At 38.2% G+C, this 19,483-nt stretch overlaps 1 protein-coding gene across 1 annotated transcript in view; it reads left to right on the top strand.

Moving 5' to 3' along the window:
• Positions 1 to 19,483, top strand: part of LOC150088409 (1-phosphatidylinositol 4,5-bisphosphate phosphodiesterase-like) — a 754,578-nt gene that overhangs the window by 483,863 nt on the left and 251,232 nt on the right. The window contains exon 21 of the mRNA XM_090370149.1: positions 18,267 to 18,339. Within this exon, the coding sequence (XP_090226275.1) occupies positions 18,267 to 18,339 (73 nt within the window). The remainder of the gene's footprint in view (positions 1 to 18,266; positions 18,340 to 19,483) is intronic.

The following is a 19,483-nucleotide window of genomic DNA, read 5'->3' as shown; positions in this document are numbered from 1 at the left end:
TGCCAGAATATACATTTGTGGCAAAACTCCATAACAGTTACTCCAGAAGTATTTAGTGTTAATATTAGTTGTGACAAATGGTGCAAGGAAACAAGCTTATACATCATCATGAAAAAAAAAATTCATCTGTGCATGCCTGCTAACATTTTGTCTATATCTTTCCTTAAATTTATTCATACTACCGACTTCTACAACACCAGATGCAAGTTTGTTCTAACAATCATTTACTCTCTGACTGAAAGGAAATTTTTGTACATCTGTCTTGCTTTTTCAGTTTAAATTTATATCCCCTTATGTGTTGACCGAGAAGATTAAGAATGCCAGCAGCATTAGTTTACTCCATTATTCAAAGTGTTAAATGCCCCAATCAGTTCTCCTCACAATATCTATTTACTGGATGTGGAAATTTGAAGAACTGGAGGCTTTCTTGGCAAGAGTAGCCTTTTGTGTCTCAAACTTATCTTGTGCTTTTCTGCACCTGTTCTAGCAGATCCACATCCTTCCTGAAATGAAACTTTCAAATCTGTATAGAGTATAATGCTCATGGTGTGGCCTAATCCTATCATTGTTGCATTAAAATGGATTAATCACTTCCTTGTCCTTGCTGAAAAAATACTTGTGTGTCATTGACAAAACCCCATGAGTTGTTCTAGCAACTCATCTACACTGCTCAAAGAACTTCATGTTGAAATGTACGGCGATTCCTAGATATCTTTTTTGAGTGTGGTACCACCCAATTGGTATGTTTTTCTGGAATTACTGCTACCCATATATTTATATTTATCAATGTTAAACCACTATTGTGGTTTAACACTGATAAAACACATCTGTTTAATTTTTCTAGGTCTTGTTGCAGCAGTATGCCATGATTCCTGTCATTAATCACCCTGCTAATCTTTGTATCACCTGAAAACTTAGACATTAAGCTTGATATTCCCTCATGAATATTGTTTATAAATATTGAACACAGTAAAGGATCCAGCACTGAATCCTTGGGGGCTCCATTAATAACATTAGTCCAAGAAGAGCAGCACCCATTAATAACTAGTTTTTGTCTTCTGCCATTCAGCCTTCCCCTTGATGACAGCAATAACTTGCCTTAAATACTGCTCCTGTTTGTATATAAATCAATCGTTCATTGGAACAATGTCAAAAGCTTTAACAAAATCTAAGTGTATGATGCCAAAATTGTTTGTTTTTGTCAATTCTATATATAAATTTTACTGCAGGAATAAGGAAGTGATTATCCCATTGTGCTAATCTGATTGGTCAGACAGGATCTGCCACTAAAAAATCCATACTGCGATCATTGTATAACTGAATTTGTATGAAGATTAACCTGCATTGCTTCTTTAATTACTGACTCCATTATTTTCTGTGGAACAGATGTCAAGTGTATATAATTACTCACTTTGCCCTTTGATTCACTCTTTGTGAATAGGGGAGACATTTCCACATCTCCAGTCAGACCTCTCTTGAATCCATGCAGTCTCTTATAATGACAGCGATTTGTTTGATTATCTCCCTTACTTCTTTTAATATTAATTTGGTAAATTCCATCAGTTCCAAGTACCTTATTTACTTTAATCTTCCACAATTCTCTTGCACTTTCTTCTGTTATCTCAAAATCATTTAACTCTTATAACTAGTTATACTTTTGCTATCCCCATCCCTAAAAATTTCTTCACATGTGAATGTGCATAGTATGTACAAGGTTATTGCAATAAAATAAATATAGTGAAATATTTTGTACCTTACAAGTTATTCCCTCAAAAATGGGTTCCCTTAAGTACACTTTTAAGTTTTGGGAAGAGAAAAAAAAAGTCACAAGGGGCTAGGGTTTATGTTTACACACAGGGATTAGTTTTTTGGTTAGACTCTGGTGAAGAGAGAAAGAGAGAGCGTTGTGTGCTGGAGCATTGCTTGATGGATCATCTAACCATCATTCCATAATTCGGGTCTCTTTGTTCAGATTTTTCTTGCAGCCTTGTCAGTACTTCAATGTAATATGTTTGATTGACAGTTTGATTTGGCAATATAGAAGGGATGGTAATCAGTTTATGCAGTTCCTTATGCTGCAATTTGGAGGATATAATACTAGTTTATTATGCAGCTCCTTGTGTTGCACTATGGTGGATAAAATGCTACTTATATATTATATCATACTAGTCTTATGCTATTTATATATTATATTAGTCTGCTATGGATCAGAATATATATGTGTAACATAACATATAATGAACTTTCTGGTACAGTAACATATATAAACATGTGGTGGGTCTGGCATAGTTTGGTTTGGGACAACCCTAACTTAAGAAATAAAAAAATAATTATAAAAATGCCCGTTCAGTACACATCATAACTACTGTGTTCAAATTCTACAACCATATGTCTGAGTGGCACCACATTTCTGATAACTCTACAATGTGTGCATTATATGATTTAATCAATACTTCATATTCCTTAAATTTATTTAATATATCATCTAGCATTACTCCATAAGCACCCATATATGTGCACCCATTTTTGCTCTTCATAGCCTTTGGGGAGGGGACCCAAAGGATGCTGCATATTTCAGTTGAAGCAATGCAAAAATTAATTTAACTCTGCTTGTAGCCACTGTCAAACTATTAGTCTGTGTATTCCTCCCCCAAATCTAGCAGTTTTTCCAAGCCACCTAACATTCTCTTGATGGCATCAGCAAATATTCTTATACCTTTTCTATTTAAGCATATCCCATCCCGGTAAAAACAGTCTCTCATGTTAACAAGCACAGACTATGCTGGAAAAAATTCCACCCCATGAGTCTTGCACAGTCTCTCTAGGGTTGAATTGGTTGATAAGTCTCTTTTCGTGTACTTGCTCTTGTCTTGCAAGGGAAAATTCCAGACACTTTCAATTTCAGGCCTAGCTCACAGCTTTATTTCATCATTTCCTTATACCTGTTAAGTAAATTCTCAGATTGCCTATTCTTAATGTCTAGTACCAATGTGTCACTATTGTGTCCTTAAAAGATGATAACTGTTCTGTAACACCATTAACTTTTGCCACTGGCTGACATACCCTGGTGCTATTCTACCTGTGTTTTGTTTGTTTTTTTTTGCACAATATATTTATTGTTTCCTTGATAGTAGAATCATTGACAATAGCTATTTCCTGTGGGACCAGCTCATATGTTTTTTGGGATGCCGCTGTTATGTTTGCTGCCTAAATGTAGTCTCTAGAGTTGAGCTATAACTATGTGCTTGATAGGTCTCTCATTTTAATTCCTTTGGGGACATCAACCCTGTTCTTCAAGCTCTTGTATCTGCCCACCAGAACATTAAATTTGCACTTCTTTTCTCCATCCACTTTTCGACAAAAACACACAAAGGCATCCCTTTTGTCTGTATCATGTCCCACCATAAAAGACTTCACAAATGTGCAACAAGTAGAACATCATAAAGTCCTGATTTGTAAGTGAACTACCCTTGGAAAATGAGCCAAACAATTTCTGCTATTTTGAGCTCTTTGCTACTTTAGTCTGAGACACGATTTTGCCTTAAATTTAAATAAAAAAAAATACCACACCAAAATAAGAGATATGAAGTACATTAATAATGCTATACTCTTCCCTGATTATGTAACAGTAGTGCATACCACCCTGCATTAAGTTACATTACTTAAGTTATGAAATCACATTTATATTTTTATAACTTTATAGTTTATGACTTAATAGAAACACTTCTATTATACTCTTACAACATTATGCAAAATAATAAGGCGCCTCCATAGCCAGGTGGGAAGGAGCAGCAGTGCGTACCACACGTTTCTTGATTAGACCGGGGTTCGAGCCCGTCACCACCAAATATGGAGGATGCGGAAAGGTCAGGGAATGACCACCGCATATTCCGGAGCAATATGGCCTTAGTTGCTAATGCTCCTAAAAAAACCAAACAACAACAAACAGCAAAATAATAAATATAATTTATATTGAGCACTGAACAGTGGCAGCAGAATTCCCTCTTGCTTGAAAATTTCTCAGAACTCATGTTCTGAGCAATTTTCAAGGCCAAGCTAGAAACAATTTCATCTACTTTATTACATAAACTCAAATAATAACTGCACTATTAATAGATAAAAGATAACAGAAACACCAGTAGTTTTAATGAAATAAAAAATCTACATAGCCACATTAAAAAAAAATAGCATCAGCTCTCCAATGTAATTATTACTAAAAATAATAAATGTAATGAATGAATTTCATCAATTAAGTATAAATTGATTAAGGAAGTCATATCCAAGTACATGATAGATTTGTTGTATTTGTATGAAAAGTCAGTGTTCCTGAAATAAGTGTATATTCCTTAACCCTGCAGCAGTGCTGCCTGGTTTGATGGACCTTTTAGCAAAATATCTATTGCATTAATATTAATGCAATAGATATTTCTATTGATAATTCTTTAAAGATTAATGACTGTTCTTCACTCAAATCCCTTAACTATACATCCATTGTGTAAAAAATGACAATTACTTCCAAAACTACAATGACAGTTATTCTGAATAGTTTTGGAAGTAATTGTCATTGTTTACACAGAGTAATTCTGTGAGACATGATGATAGATGGTCTGCTGCCATCTCTTATGGTTTTTGCCTTCCACTTTGCCTGGCTACTTTTGGTTTTAATGTAATGTTGACAAACACATTTCTTGCCCAATGGCTGCTGCTGCCCCTATAGAAATTAGGTATCATTTGTTTTTGTTTATTGTATATAACAGTTACTTTTTGTTATTATTATTATTATTATTATTGATATAAAATGACTTGTCTGGATTATTATTATTTATCTATATTTTATTTATTTATTTGACAAAACATATTAAGGAGGTGGCTAATATTTTAATGTTTATAGTATGTTATATTTTATGTTTATAATGTTTTTTTATGTTCAGTTCAGCAGAAGTACTAAAAGATTTGTTCCATTCTAAATAACATTTTTAAATTAAACTTTTTTTATTTAAAATTTTAATTTCACAAAAGGTTATAATTTTATTTTAAAAAAAATTGAAGTGTTTAAAAACAAGTAAAAAAGTGTTTTTAAATTAAAAATTTTCATTTAATAAAATTAAATAAAATATTACATTTAATAAGAATTACAATCTATTATTGAAAGGTCTAGTATACAAGCAGAATTCAAAAAACCACAACTTTCTTTTCAGAGAGAGAGCTGTCAAACAAGGTGATGGTACTTTACTAGTAATAGTTAGTTGTACTGCTACTGTTAGCTTAATAGTATGAAGTCATTTTGGCAATTTTTTTATTTTTTAAACTACATGTCAGCATCCAGGAAACAGACAGCGTTATTAATGAAGCAATTATCTAGTTTTCTTACATGAGAGACTATATTTTCTGAGTATCATAGAGTTGCATAGGACATGGTGGGGGAACATCCTTCATTAAATGTCACATTTTCAAGCTATCATCTTAATCATAATTCGTGTTGCTGGCTGTTATGCTAACACCTAAAAGTTACAGGTATGAATTCAGATAATGTTCTGATTGTATTTAACATTCCAGTACGTCCCTGAACATAACCCAAATTTTTCTGGGGAACAAAGATAATTGTTGTGGTGTAGGTGAAGGGCATTATCTTATGAATACAGTATACAAATAGTTTGATTTATGCTGATTTGAATATCCACCAGTTTTAAAAACTTCTAGTAATTTAGTTTCCCTAAAAATTCTGGAAAATTCTATTCTGCATTGAATAGAATTTTCCAGAATTCATACCTGCCACCAAAAAAAGTTTCTGCACAGTGCTACTGAGTATGTATTAATGGCGATGCCACATTTTGGAATATATTCATATGCTCATTCTCTGTACAATGTCGGTGCGGTAGTGGCTCTTAACTTAATGGTGAATTTATTTTAAAACTCGGTTTGTGAAGTTGAATACTGTGTTTATAATTATCTGTGCTACATTATTGGAGTTAAGTTAATTGCATACTTTATTATTGTGCCTTAGAATTTTTTTTATTAATTTGTTCTTTAAAATAAAAAATAAAAGTGGAATCATGTCTGGTCATAAGAGCAGAAGTGGAACTGCCATTGAAAATGTGGCTAAAAGACCATGCAAATCTGTAACATTAGAAGAAAAGATGGAAGTTATTAGAAGAATGGAGGGAGGACAATTATGTCCAACTAGTTGTAGTGAGCTACATATTGCCCATTCCACTTTAACAACAATCAATCATGAAATGCTGATAAAATTAAAACAATAAGGGAAACTGCTACAACTCTTATATACTCATGTAGTCCTGTGTTTGGAAAATCAAACAGTTACTCTCATTGTGGGTTGACAAGTTAAATGAAAGAAACATTCCTTTCTACAAAGTGTTATTTGTAATAAACAGTTTTGTTTGTTGAGATAAAAGAAAAGAAAGGCTGCAAAGAAACTTTCATAACATGCAAACGCTGGTTCACTAATTTCAAACAGCAAACTCAAATTTATAATTAGCATTAGTTGAAGCATATACAGCTTCAACTAATGCATGAACTAGACAAACAAGCTTATACAGCTTGTTTGTCTAATTCAGCTTTAAATTTATTTAAGCTATCAACTTACATATCAACAACAGATGGAAGTCTGTTCCAGCAAACAACTACCTGCTGGCTAAAGGCAAACTTCTGCATATCTATTTCATCATTCCTCAATTGGAATCTATGCCCCCTCAGGTTCTTAATCTGAGCAAGCGGAAGTATCCAATCAGCATTGTGCCTGCTCAAACCATTCAAGACCTTATACACCTCAATCAGATCACCTTGCAGGTGCCTAGTCTCCAGATGCTGCAACTTGCAGAACTTAAGCCTCTCTTGATAAGAGCACCCCTTTGTTCCTCGCACCAATCTTGATGCCCTTCTCTGTACTCATTCTAGCAACTCTACATCCTTCCTAAAATGAGGCCTCTAGACCTATACGCAGTACTCAATGTTTGGCCTGACCATTGTCTTATACCAAGGGATAATCACCTCTTTGTCTCTGCTACCAAAATTCCTATATATCATTGACAAAACTCCATGACCTGCTCTGCCAGCCTGTCTGCACTGCTCAGAGAACTTCAAATCTGACTGCTCAATTACCCCCAGGTCTTTCTCATTCTCCACCTCCCTATAGTGTAGTACCACACAGTTGGTACATTTCTCTTGGGTTACTGCTATCCATATGCAGTACTTTACATTTGTCAATGTTAAACTTCGGTTATTATTATTATTATTATTATCCATATGATGCAAGGAAGCCTGAGGCTTATGCTGCACCAGCCAAAAATATTTCTGGAGTTACGCTGAGAGAGAGAGAGAGAGAGAGAGAGAGACTCTACATCCATCCTAAAATGAGGCCTCTAGATCTATACGCAGTACTCAGTGTTTGGCCTGACCCTTGCCTTATACCAAGGGATAATCACCTCTTCTTGTCTGCTACCAAAATACCTATATATCATTGACAAAACTCCATGACCTGCTCTGCCAGCCTGTCTGCACTGCTCAGAGAAATTCAAATCTGACTGACTGCTCAATTACCCCCAGGTCTTTCTCATTCTCCACCTCCCTGAGTATAGTACCACACAGTTGGTACATTTCTCTTGGGTTACTGCTATCCATATGCAGTACTTTACATTTGTCAATGTTAAACTTCGGTTATTATTATTATTATTATTATTATTATCCATATGATGCAAGGAAGCCTGAAGCTTATACTGCACCAGCCAAAAATATTTCTGGAGTTATGTTGAGAGACAGAGAGAGAGAAAGAAGTGGAAACTTGACAAACCCTGGGTTTGCCAAGTTTCCACTTATCAACTCATCCTTTTCTACATCCTGTTGCGGTAGCATACTGTCATTAACAACCCTGCCAACCTTTGTATCATCTGCAAACTTGGACATTGAGCCTGATCTACCTATAATTAAAAATTGCAAGAGCTTAAAAGAGCTCTTGGTATTTTTAATTATCAGGCATTTTGGAATATATTCAAAAAAGACTGATATACTTTCATCAATATCATTGATAAATACACAAAACAACAATGGGCCCAACACCGAAACCTCGGGGACTACACTAATAACATTAGTCCATGTAGAGCAGTGTGCATTTTTTACCACTCTCTGCCATCCCTTTTTTACCACTTAACCATCCCTTTATCCATTGCAGCGACGTGCCCTTAATGCCATACCGCTCCAATTTGTACAGCAGTTTTCCATGGGCAACAGTATCAAAAGATTTTATGAAATCCAGGTATATGATATCAAAATTATTTTTTGCATCCAGTTCCTTTGTGACCACATCATAGTATTGTATTGGTGTTTAAGAACACAAGGGCAGCTGAAGCCAAAATGTGCAAACATCATAGTAGCCAATCAAATTGGTCAGACATGACTTCCCCTTAACAAACCCATGCTGTGCTGAACGATTACTGCAGTCTTGTCTAAGTGATCCTGCATCATTTTTTCAACCAGTGACTCCATTATTTTCCCCGGAACAGAAGTTAAACTAACAGGTCTATAATTATTTATGTCACCCTTTGATGAACCTCCTTTGTGAATTGGGGATACATTTGCACATCTCCAGTCCATGGGGACCTCCCCCGAATCTAAGGATGCTCACATAATTATGGCTAAGGGTTTGCTTACTTCTCTCGCTGCGTCCTTCAGTATAACTGGATAGATTCCATCTAGGCGCCTCCGTAGCCAGGTTGGAAGGAGCAGCAGTGCATAGCACACGCTTCTTGATTAGACCGGGGTTCAAGCCCGTCACCACCAAATACGGAGGATGCGGAAAGGTCAGGGAATGACCACCGCATATCCCGGAGCAATATGGCCTTAGCTGCTAATGCTCCTAAAAACCAAAATAACAAGCAAACATAACAGATTCCATCTGCCCCAAGTACCTTTTTTATGTTTAACTTCAATAATTTCTCCTCCATTTTGCTCTTCGTTATTACAAAATCATTTAGCTCCTCCCTGTTAGAGGTTTGTAAATTCCTTGCAGAATTCCTCGGCGCCTCCGTAGCCAGGTGGGCACGAGCAGCAGTGCATAGCACACGGTTCTTGATTAGACTGGGGTTCGAGCCTGTGACCACCAAATACAGAGGATGCAGAAAGGTCGGGGAATGACCACTGCATATCCCTCGAGCAATATGGCCTTAGTTGCTAATGCTCCTAAAAACCAAATAACAAACAACAAGCAGAATTCCTCTTGTGTGAATGTGGATACAAAATATCCATTCAGTTTATCATCTCTCTGAGCAGGATCGACAGTCGAACACCAAAATTAAGTGAATCAATCCGATTCATCCCGTTCCCTCTAGAATTTATGTAATTACAGAAGTCTTTGTTGTTTTTCTTTGCATCCTTTCCCAATGATTTCTCGTAATCAGCCTTTGCTTGCCTAACCTCCTTTGTGACTTGATTAGACTAGCCTACAGGCTTTTGTGTTGCTTGATAATTTACATGCATCCTATGCATTTTTCTTCTCTGCTACGAGCCTCATTAATTCTTCTGACATCCATTGATGTCTTGAAGAGTATTTCTTAGTTGGACTAAAAAGCCTAGTAGCTTCCAAGTTTATTTCCTTGAAGGCTTCCCATTTAGAATTTGCTATTTTGAACATCATCAGTTGATAACACTGTATAGAATTTTAAAACTGTCTGAAACCACTGTAGTTACCTTTACCTGCCAGGGGCAAAGGTTGATGACGTTGTAGAGCGGATATTATCTTTTAAGGGCACAAAAGGTGATATAGTTGTACACGTTGGCACTAATGATATTAAGAGTAAAAGCTGGCGGAATTACTTAACAAGTACAGGTCACTGTTGGAAAAAAGCCGTGAATTAGGGTTGAATTTGAAAGTGTCTGCAATTCTGCCCAGACATGATAGGAGGGAGTATATGATGAGAGCCTTGTCGATCAATTCGGCCCTGGAAAGATTGTGCAAGCTCAAGGGGTAGAATTTTTTTTAACCTGGTCTGTACTTGTTAACAGAAGAGACTGCTTCTACAGGGATGTGATACACTTAAATAGAAAGGGTGCAAGAATGTTTGCTGATGCTATTGAGGCAGTGTTAGGTGGGTCATAAAACCGCTAGATTGGGGGGGGATACAAGGACCAATAGATTAACAGTAGCCACTGGCAGATGTGAAAGTGATTCTTGCACTGCTTCTATTGGAATGAACAGCAGCCTGGAAAATAAGATGCAGGATATTTCAGAGACGGCTGGGAATCATTGGGGTACAAGTAAACACATGGGTTGTGTTAGGGTAGCTAAGAAAAAGAACAGGTGCATGTATACTTGCGTGTACACCAATGCTAGGAGTTTAGTAAATAAATTTGATGAATTTGAGGTATTGCTCAAAACATCAAAGGCAGATATTGTTGAGATTTCAGAGACGTGGTGTCCCACAGATATAAGGGATGCAGAACTTGAATTTGGGGAGTACAATATCTACAGAAAGGATAGACAGGATAGGAAGGGAGGAGGGGTTATGCTATTAGTTAAGAAATACATAAAATCCAAGGAAGTGACGCCAGTCGACATCGCTGGACAGTGCAGTGTCGAGTCAGTTTGGTGTGACATAAGCATTGGGAGATCAAAATTGAGAGTAGGAGTGTGCTATAGGCCTAATGACTCTGATGAGTATAATAAGAAACTGTACGGGGAAATAAGAGTGGGCCAGTAAATCAGAGAGTCTTATAATGGGAGATTTTAATTTCCCAGATATTGACTGAAATTTGGGGCCTGGTCACTCACACCCTAGCAGGGCTTTTGTGGATTTATTGGATGACTGTTATCTACATCAGCATGTTCGGGAGTCAACTAGAGGGAGTAATACTCTTGATTTGATTTTCAGCAGTGATTCTTCATGCATTAAGAATCTGCTGATAAATGAACCACTAGGTGGCAGTGATCACAGCGTGCTGAAGTGGGATTTACTGAAAGAGGTAACTTAATTTATTTATTTTTGTTACACAGAGCATAAAATTATGATAAATGAATTAGCTTTCGGCTGGGTGGCAGCCTTCATCAGATTAAAATACTTTGAATGGCAGTTAGAATAGAGATGCACTGCCAGGATGGTACGTGAGACACGTGGTTAATTGTTTGTTGATGTTTGTGGCTGTGACGTATGGTGGTGACGTGGCCAGCGCTTGTCTATGGACAGAATTACTGTTTCTGTGATGGGGTTAAGTTGACAACCACTGTTCCTGTTCAACGAGGTATCCGAGCATTTTATACTTAACGATTCCAACCAGGTGCGCCTTAGGTAATGGTGGGACTTGTCTACAACCACAACATCGCGGTGTGGGTCGATGTCGTGGTGGGTTGTCCAGACATGCTCGGCAATAGCTGAGTGTTCTACATCCGCCAAACGGATCGCCCTTTTATGTTCTGAGAGGCGTTTCTCGAGACGACGACCAGTCTCTCCAAAGTAGCAGCTCGTGCAGTCACGCAAAGATGAGACATATGTCTGGACAACCCACCACGACATCGACCCACACCGCGATGTCGTGGTTGTAGACAAGTCCCACCATTACCTAAGGCACACCTGGTTGGAATCGTTAAGTATAAAATGCTCGGATACCTCGTTGAACAGGAACGGTGGTTGTCAACTTAACCCCATCACAGAAACAGTAATTCTGTCCATAGACAAGCGCTGGCCACGTCACCACCATACGTCACAGCCACAAACATCAACAAACAATTAACCACGTGTCTCACGTACCATCCTGGCAGTGCATCTCTATTCTAACTGCCATTCAAAGTATTTTAATCTGATGAAGGCTGCCACCCAGCCGAAAGCTAATTCATTTATCATAATTTTATGCTCTGTGTAACAAAAATAAATAAATTATGAATCCAGAGCACGCAGGCGTGTTTTATTATGTGAAAGAGGTAACTACCATTAGGGGTAAAGGGAAGGGTTATTGCTTTTGTAAAGGTGACTACGATGGACTGAGACAGTATTTAAATTGTATACAGTGGGACCAACAGCAAATTCAAAATGGGAAGCATTCAAAGAACTTATCTTGGAAGCTACTAGGTTTTACATACCAACCAAGAAATATTGTTCAAGGTTCAGGCCTAAATGGATGTCACATGAACTAATGAGACATATGGCAGAGAAGAACAATGCATGGGATACATACAAATTAACACGTTACACAGAAGCCTATGATAGATACAAGTTGATCTGTAACCAAGTTACAAAGCAGGTTAGGCAGGCGAAGGCAGATTACGAGAAATCTTTGGCAAGGGATGCAAAAAAAAACAGCAAAGAGTTCTTTACTTATGTAAACTCTAGAAAGAAGGGGATGAATCAGATTGGTCCACTTGATATCGATGGGTCAACTGTTGATGATCCTGCTCAGGTAGCTAACAAACTAAATGAATATTTTGCATCGACATTCACGCATGAGGAGTTATTCAGCGAGGGGAATGCCAGAGGTGTATTCAACTCTGGCAGTAAGCTAGAGAATCTTGTAATAACTGAGAGTAAAGTGGAGGAGAAATTGTTGAAGAAAAACACAAGGAAGGCACCTGGGGTGGATGGGATCTATCCAGTTATATTAAAGGAGGCAGCAAAGGAAGTAAGCAAACCCCTAGCCATAATTATGAGAACTTCCTTGGACTCAGGGGAGGTACCCATGGATTGGAGATGTGCAAATGTAACCCCAATTCACAAAGGAGGATCAAAGGCTGACACAAGTAATTATAGACCTGTGAGTTTAACTTCTGTTCCAGGAAAATTAATGGAGGCACTGGTTAAAGAAGCACTGCAGGATCATCTAGACAAGACGACTTCAGTTATAGCTCAGACACAGCATGGTTTTGTTAAGGGGAAGTCTTGCCTGACCAATTTGATTGGATACTATGATGCAGTCACAAAAGAACTGGATGCAGGGAATAACTCTGATGTTATATACTTGGATCTTAGAAAGGCTTTTGATACTGTTGCACATGGAAGACTGCTGCACAAATTGGAGGAGCAATGTGGCATTGGAGGCAAATTGCTGCTATGGATAAAGGGGTGGTTGAGGGGGAGACGACAGAGAACGGTAATCAGTGGACTCTGCTCATCGTGGACTAATGTTATTAGTTGAGTCACTCAGGGTTCAGTATTGGGTCCATTGTTGTTTTCTGTATTTATAAATGATATTGATAATGATATATCAAGATTAATGTCCAAGTTTGCAGACGATACGAAGGTTGGCAGGGTTGTCAAGGACACTACTGACACTATGCTGCTGCAACAGGATCTGGAAAGGCTGAGCAGATGGGCTGAGAGGTGGCAAATGAAGTTTAACCTTGACAAATGTAAAGTACTACATATGGGAAACAGCAACTCCAGAGCAACGTATCAACTCTGTGGTACTACACTGACAGTGGTAGAGAATGAAAGAGACCTGGGGGTGGTTGTGCAGGCAGATATGAAGTTCTCTGAGCAGTGCAGATGGGCTGCAAGAGTAGCTCATGGTGTATTGTCAATGAAATATAGGAATTTTTCTAGCAGGGATAAGGAGGTGATTATTCCCTTGTATAAGGCAATGGTCAGGCCACGCCTAGAGTACTGTATTCAGGTCTGGAGGCCTCATTTCAAGAAGGATGTAGAGCTGCTGGAACGAGTACAGAGAAGGGCAGCAAGATTAGTGAATGTAACAAATTGGTGCTCTTACGAAGAAAGGCTTAAGTTTTGCAAATTACAGTGTCTGGAGACTAGGCACCAGTGAGGTGATCTGATAGAGGTGTATAAAGCCTTGAATGGTTTGAGCATGCTCAATGCAGATGGGATTCTTCCTCTTGCTCAGAATAATCACCTCAGAGGGCATAAATTCAAATTGAGGAAATACAGATGTAGGATAGACGTGCGGAAATTTGCCTTTAGCCAGTGGGTGGTTGGTTGGTTGGTGGAACAGACTTCCATCCCTTGTCGTGGAAGTTGATAGCTTAAATAAGTTTAAGGCTCAGCTGGACAGGTATTTTGAATGAACAGAGGGTGATGTGGAAGTGGTTATTTTTTATTTATTTATTTTTTTTTTTGGCTGATGCTGCATAAGCTTGCTTTCTTGCATCAAATGCCTTTACTAATGCTAATGAAAACAAAAACTCTTCCCTTTACCCTTGATGCTAGTAACATCTTTAAGTAAATCACACATCAGTACACTGTGATCACTAATCACCTAGTGGTTCCTTTATCTGCAAATTTTTAAGGCATGAATAATCACTGCTGAAGATCTGAGCAAGAGTATTAATCCCTCTGATTGCTCCTTGAATATGTTGCAGTAGAAAATAATCCTCCAATGATATAATCCTCCACAAAAGTCTTATTAACGTGTGAGTGAACAACTCACAAGTTCCAGTCAATATCTGGAAAGATAAAATCTCCCGTTAGAAGACATTCTGATTTACTGGCCTGCTCTATTTTTCTGCCCAATTGTTAGCTGTACTCATCAGAGTCATTAGGTTTATAACACACTCCTACTCTCATTTTTCCTTTCCCAGTGCTTATGTCACACCAAACTGACTCAACATAGCACTGTCCACCCATGTCAATTGGAGGCACTTCCTTAGATTTTGTGTTTCTTAACTAACAGCATAACTCCTCCTCCCTTCCTACCCTGTCTATCCTTGCTGTACACATTGTACTCCCCAAATTTGAATTCTGCACTGCTTATATCTCTGTGATACCATGTCTCTGAAATCTCAACAGTATCTACCTTTGATATCTTGATCAGCAATTTAAATTCATTAGAGTTCTTTACTATGATTCTAGCATTGGTGTAAATGCAAGTATACATGCACCTGTTGTTACTCTTAGCTACCCTAACACAACCCATGTATTTACTTGTTCCATGATGACTCCCATCAGCTGTTGAAACCTCCAGCAACTTGCTTTCTAGGCTGCTACTCATTACAGTAGAAGTAGTGCAAGAATCACTTTCGCCTCTGCCTGTGGCTACTGTTATTCTTTTAGGCTGTGAATTGCCCCACGCCAGCGATTTTCTGACCCACCAAACTCTGCCTCGATAGCATCAGCCAATATTCTTGTACCCTTTCTATTTAAGTATATCCCATCCCTGTAAGCAGTGTCTCCTGTTAGCAAGCACAGACCACTCTGAAAAAAATTCTACCTTATGAACCTTGCACAGCTGCTCCAGGGCCAAATTGATTGACAAAGCTCTTATCATATACTCCCTCCTATCATGTCTGGGCACAATGGCAGACACTTTCAAATTTAACCCTAACTCACAACTTATTTTCAACATTGAGCTGTACTTATTATTATTATTATTTTATTTCTCCCTGATTGGGGGATTTCACTCCGTGACAGGTACTGCTACCAAGTGCACAGGGTGGTTGTAATGTCTGGTGTTACTGTCGGTTGAGGAAATCTCTGACTATCCTACAGGTGTTCAGGATTGCGAATTTCTGGAGTTCCTTGTAGGTGTTCTTGTTATTGCTATTTGGTTTTTAGGAGCATTAGCAACTAAGGCCATATTGCTCCGGGAATATGCAGTGGTCATTCCCTGACCTTCCCGCATCCGCCGTATTTGGTGGTGATGGGCTCGAACCCCGGTCTAATTGAGAAGCGTGTGCTATGCACTGCTGCTCCTTCCCACCTGGCTAGAGAGGTGCCCAGGTGTTCTCTGGGAGACCTATTGCTGTTGAGGCTACTATGTAGAGTCTTTAGTACCATACTGGTGGTTGACACGATGATTGGGATTGTTGATACTTCTTCCATATGCCACATCTCCTTGATGTCATGTCTCAGGTTGTGTACTTCCTAATTTTTTCTTCACGGGTTTTCTGGACTTTGCTAGTGTTGGGCACCGCTATGTCAATCAGTGAGGTAGCCTTTTCCATCTTGTCCCCAAATGTTATGTCCGATACACACGCTAGGTATTTGTAGTACCGCACTATAACCGTACTACAAGTACAAACCCCATTATTATAGTGGGGTTTGTACTTGTAGTATGGTACACTTTCTTCGGTCAACTGGTATTTCCTCGTTAGATTCTGGTGTATTATCCTGACTATGTGGTCATGTCTCTGAGTGTACTCAGTCTGGGTGATCACCTTGTACCCCACGGTGATGTGTTGGATCGTTTCTGAGGCCAGGTGGTATCGTCGACATGTGTCATCTGATATTCTGGGCTCTTTGCAATGTATTTTCTATAGTTTCTGGTGTTGATTACCTGGTCTTGGATGGCCAGCATGAATCCTTCAGTCTCAGGGAAGAACGTCCCACTTGTGAGCCATGCATTGGAAGCAATGTTATCGATGTGATTTTGATGGAGGTCATTGAAGTGTCTTCTTTGCCCATCTTTCTAACTTTGTTTCTTGTACCATCTGGGTGGGAGCGGTTTCCTCGCTTAGGTTGAGTGGGGTATACCACTTATCTATCTTCCTTGTGGCTTGGTGGAGTGATGCTGTGTTGTTCTCCAAGTAATCCTTCAGGTTAACTATTGCTGTTTGCTGTTGTTCTGTCAGGTCTATCGGGCCCCTTCCTCCCTCTTTCCGAGGTATTGTTATTCTCTCCACTGCTGACTTCAGGTGGTGTTGGCGACTCTTGGTCATCATTGTCCTTGTTTTCGCATGATATCTTCTAGCTCAGTGTTAGTCCAATCTATGACCCCGAATGCATATGTTAGTGTTTATAGGTGTTTATGGCTTTAACTTTTTCTCTCCATTCAATATTGCTTTCAGCAGGCTTTTGAGTCTCTGATTATATTTTTCGGTCAGGCACTTCTTGATTTCCTTGTGTTCTAACTGCTCAGATTGCATCATCGCTAGGTATTTGTAGGTCTCTCCTTCTGATATAGCTGTGATCTCTTGACCAGTCAGCTGCTGGTAGTTTCGGCCAACTAATTTTCCCTGGTGCGGTGTGTGAGTCTTGCATTTTTCTAGACCAAATTCCATCCTGATGTCCTTGCTGAATTCTTCGGTTATGCGGAGTAGTTGCTGGAGTTGCTTTTCGGTTGCCGCGTATAGCTTGATGTCATCCATGTACATCAGGCGGGTGAGGGTGTACAAGTTCTTTCTTCATTCTTTGAGGTTATATCCATACTTGCTGCCGTTGAGCATGGTGGATAGTGGGTTGAGTGCTGGACAGAACCAAAGTGGGCTCAGAGCATCTCCCTGAAAGATTCCTCTTCTAATGGGGATTGGCCTGGTTTGATGTTGTCGACCTTAATGGTGGTACTCCGTTTCGCCATTGTTGCTCCTAGGAAGTTTGTCACTATCAGATTGACCTTCTAGATCTTCAGGGTCTCTATTAGCCAGCTATGAGGTACGGAGTCGAAGGCCTTGCGGTAATCGATGTAGGCCATGTATAGGTTGTGGTGCTTTTTGAAGGCTTGCTCCACAACTGCGGCATCTATGGGTAATGGCTCCTTGCATCCTTTGCTCCTCCGCTTGCACCTTTCTGCTGTTCGGCCATTACGTTCTGACTCTCTAAGTGGTCTGATATCTTCTATTATTATTATTATCTATATGGTGCAAGGAAGCCCGAGGCTTATGCTGCACCAGCCAAAAAAAAAATTTTAATTTAAAAGTTGCTCTTATGAAGAAATTCTTAACACTTTAACACTATAATTTGTAAAACAAATTACAGTGTCTGGAGATTAGGCACCTGTGAGGTGATCTGATTGAAGTGTATAAGACTTTGAGTGGTTTGACCATGGTCAGTGCTGATGGGATTCTTCCTCTTGCCCCAATTAATCGCCTCAGGGGACATAAATTCAAATTGAGGAAAGACAATTTTAAAATAGATGTGAGGAAATTTGCCTTTAGCCAACAGGTGATTGATTGTTTATAAAAACTTCCATCTGGCTGTTGTAGAAATTAACAGCTTAAATAAATTCAAGGCAGAACTAGACAAACATTTGGAGTTAATGGATGGGTGAAATGGGAAGGGTTTTTTTTTTTTTTTTTTGCTGATGCTGTATAAGCTTGCTTTCTTGCTTCTGCTAATGCTAATTACTCACAATAATATTAATAATAATGTTAAATATTGTGAAATAATGTCAAAAAGAATTTTTTAAAGTTTTAAGAAATTATTTGAATTTATTTCATGTTGTTTTAAACTAAAAGCACCTTCATAGTTGAAAAGGTGGGATAAAATTACAAATTGGGATGCGATTTATAAACTCATGACTAACACTAATTTATTATGATATTCTGTAATAATTTATAAAATATCAAAAGTGTGATCATTTTTCTAAACTTCTCACTTAAGCTACAATAAGAGACAGCTAAGCAGGATATATCCAAAGGGCACAAGAGCTGATTCAAGTAATTATCTCCCACAGGTAAGAGGATCTGTTTAATTTATAGCAGTCAAATCATTGTATGCTTTTACTTTCCAAAGATTATGCTTATGAAGTCTGAGAAAAGTTTGTAAGATTGAGATACATTTGTAAATGGAAGGTCTGGTGTCAGAAAATTTTGTTCGTAAAATTGAAATTTGTAAATGGAATGTTCAGCAGTCAATAAAGCATTTAATGCCCTTGTTTTGCTACTAAATGGACAGAATCACAAAAAGAATTAACACAAAATCGAATTCAAGCAAAATATTGGCAATAAATTTTAAGCTGCATAAACACACACACACAATACAGGAGATCCCCACTTAGCGCTCATAATTTATCTGGAAAAACAGAGTGCTAAGTGAATCAGCACTAAGTGAGCGCCGTATTCCTATAACGTAACATATGCATTTGTGAGTTGCAGTGTATGCTAGAGGATATTTCCTAATCAATAATAAATGGTAGTGAAAAGATGCGCAATGTCGGTCAAAGTATTTAATATTCAAAAATTTGTATACACATAAAATACTGTACATTACATACATATAATTAGATCGAGTTTTCGTATCTTTGGACTTGAAATATAGTTCATTTTTAGGTTGTACTTTGGCCCTTTTCCACTCGTTGTACAAAATGTAGTGATTCATTTCTTTCTTTAAACTTCGTTCCATGTCAGAATAGTTCTCCCTAAATAATCATACATTTTTTCAAAGCGATCAACAGCTTCATTAAGTCCTTTTGCGATTAGTGACTTTATCGGTTCTTCATCTGTAGGGTCTTGATCATCTTCTCCCTCAATTGCATGCTCTTGTTCTTTTGTTATTTCCATGAGTTCTTCATTAGAGGCCATCTCTGTCATTGTCGATCATCTCTTGTATGTTGTGATCGTCAATTTTGTCCAATCCTGCTTCTTTTCCAAGCTCAACAATTTGCACTTTAACATTCTCAACTGAATCTTCAGATTCTTGGGAATCCTTTATGTAATCCTTCCAACTTTCTTGGAATGAAGTGCAAATGTTTTTGTGAGTCCCTTCATCCCAGGCACTGGATATGTTTTAGATGGCAGTTTTAATGTTGTAGGATTTTCAAAACTTCTTCAGGCTCGGTTCATTTTCACCAGTGTTGATGACTTTAATAGCTTGGGAAA

This window comes from Mastigoproctus giganteus, chromosome 3 (assembly GCF_048544385.1).
Source record: "Mastigoproctus giganteus isolate SK-2022 chromosome 3, ASM4854438v1, whole genome shotgun sequence".
Taxonomy (NCBI): domain Eukaryota; kingdom Metazoa; phylum Arthropoda; class Arachnida; order Uropygi; family Thelyphonidae; genus Mastigoproctus; species Mastigoproctus giganteus.
Note: the sequence above shows the minus strand (reverse complement) of the source record. Positions and strands in the feature narration are given on the sequence as shown.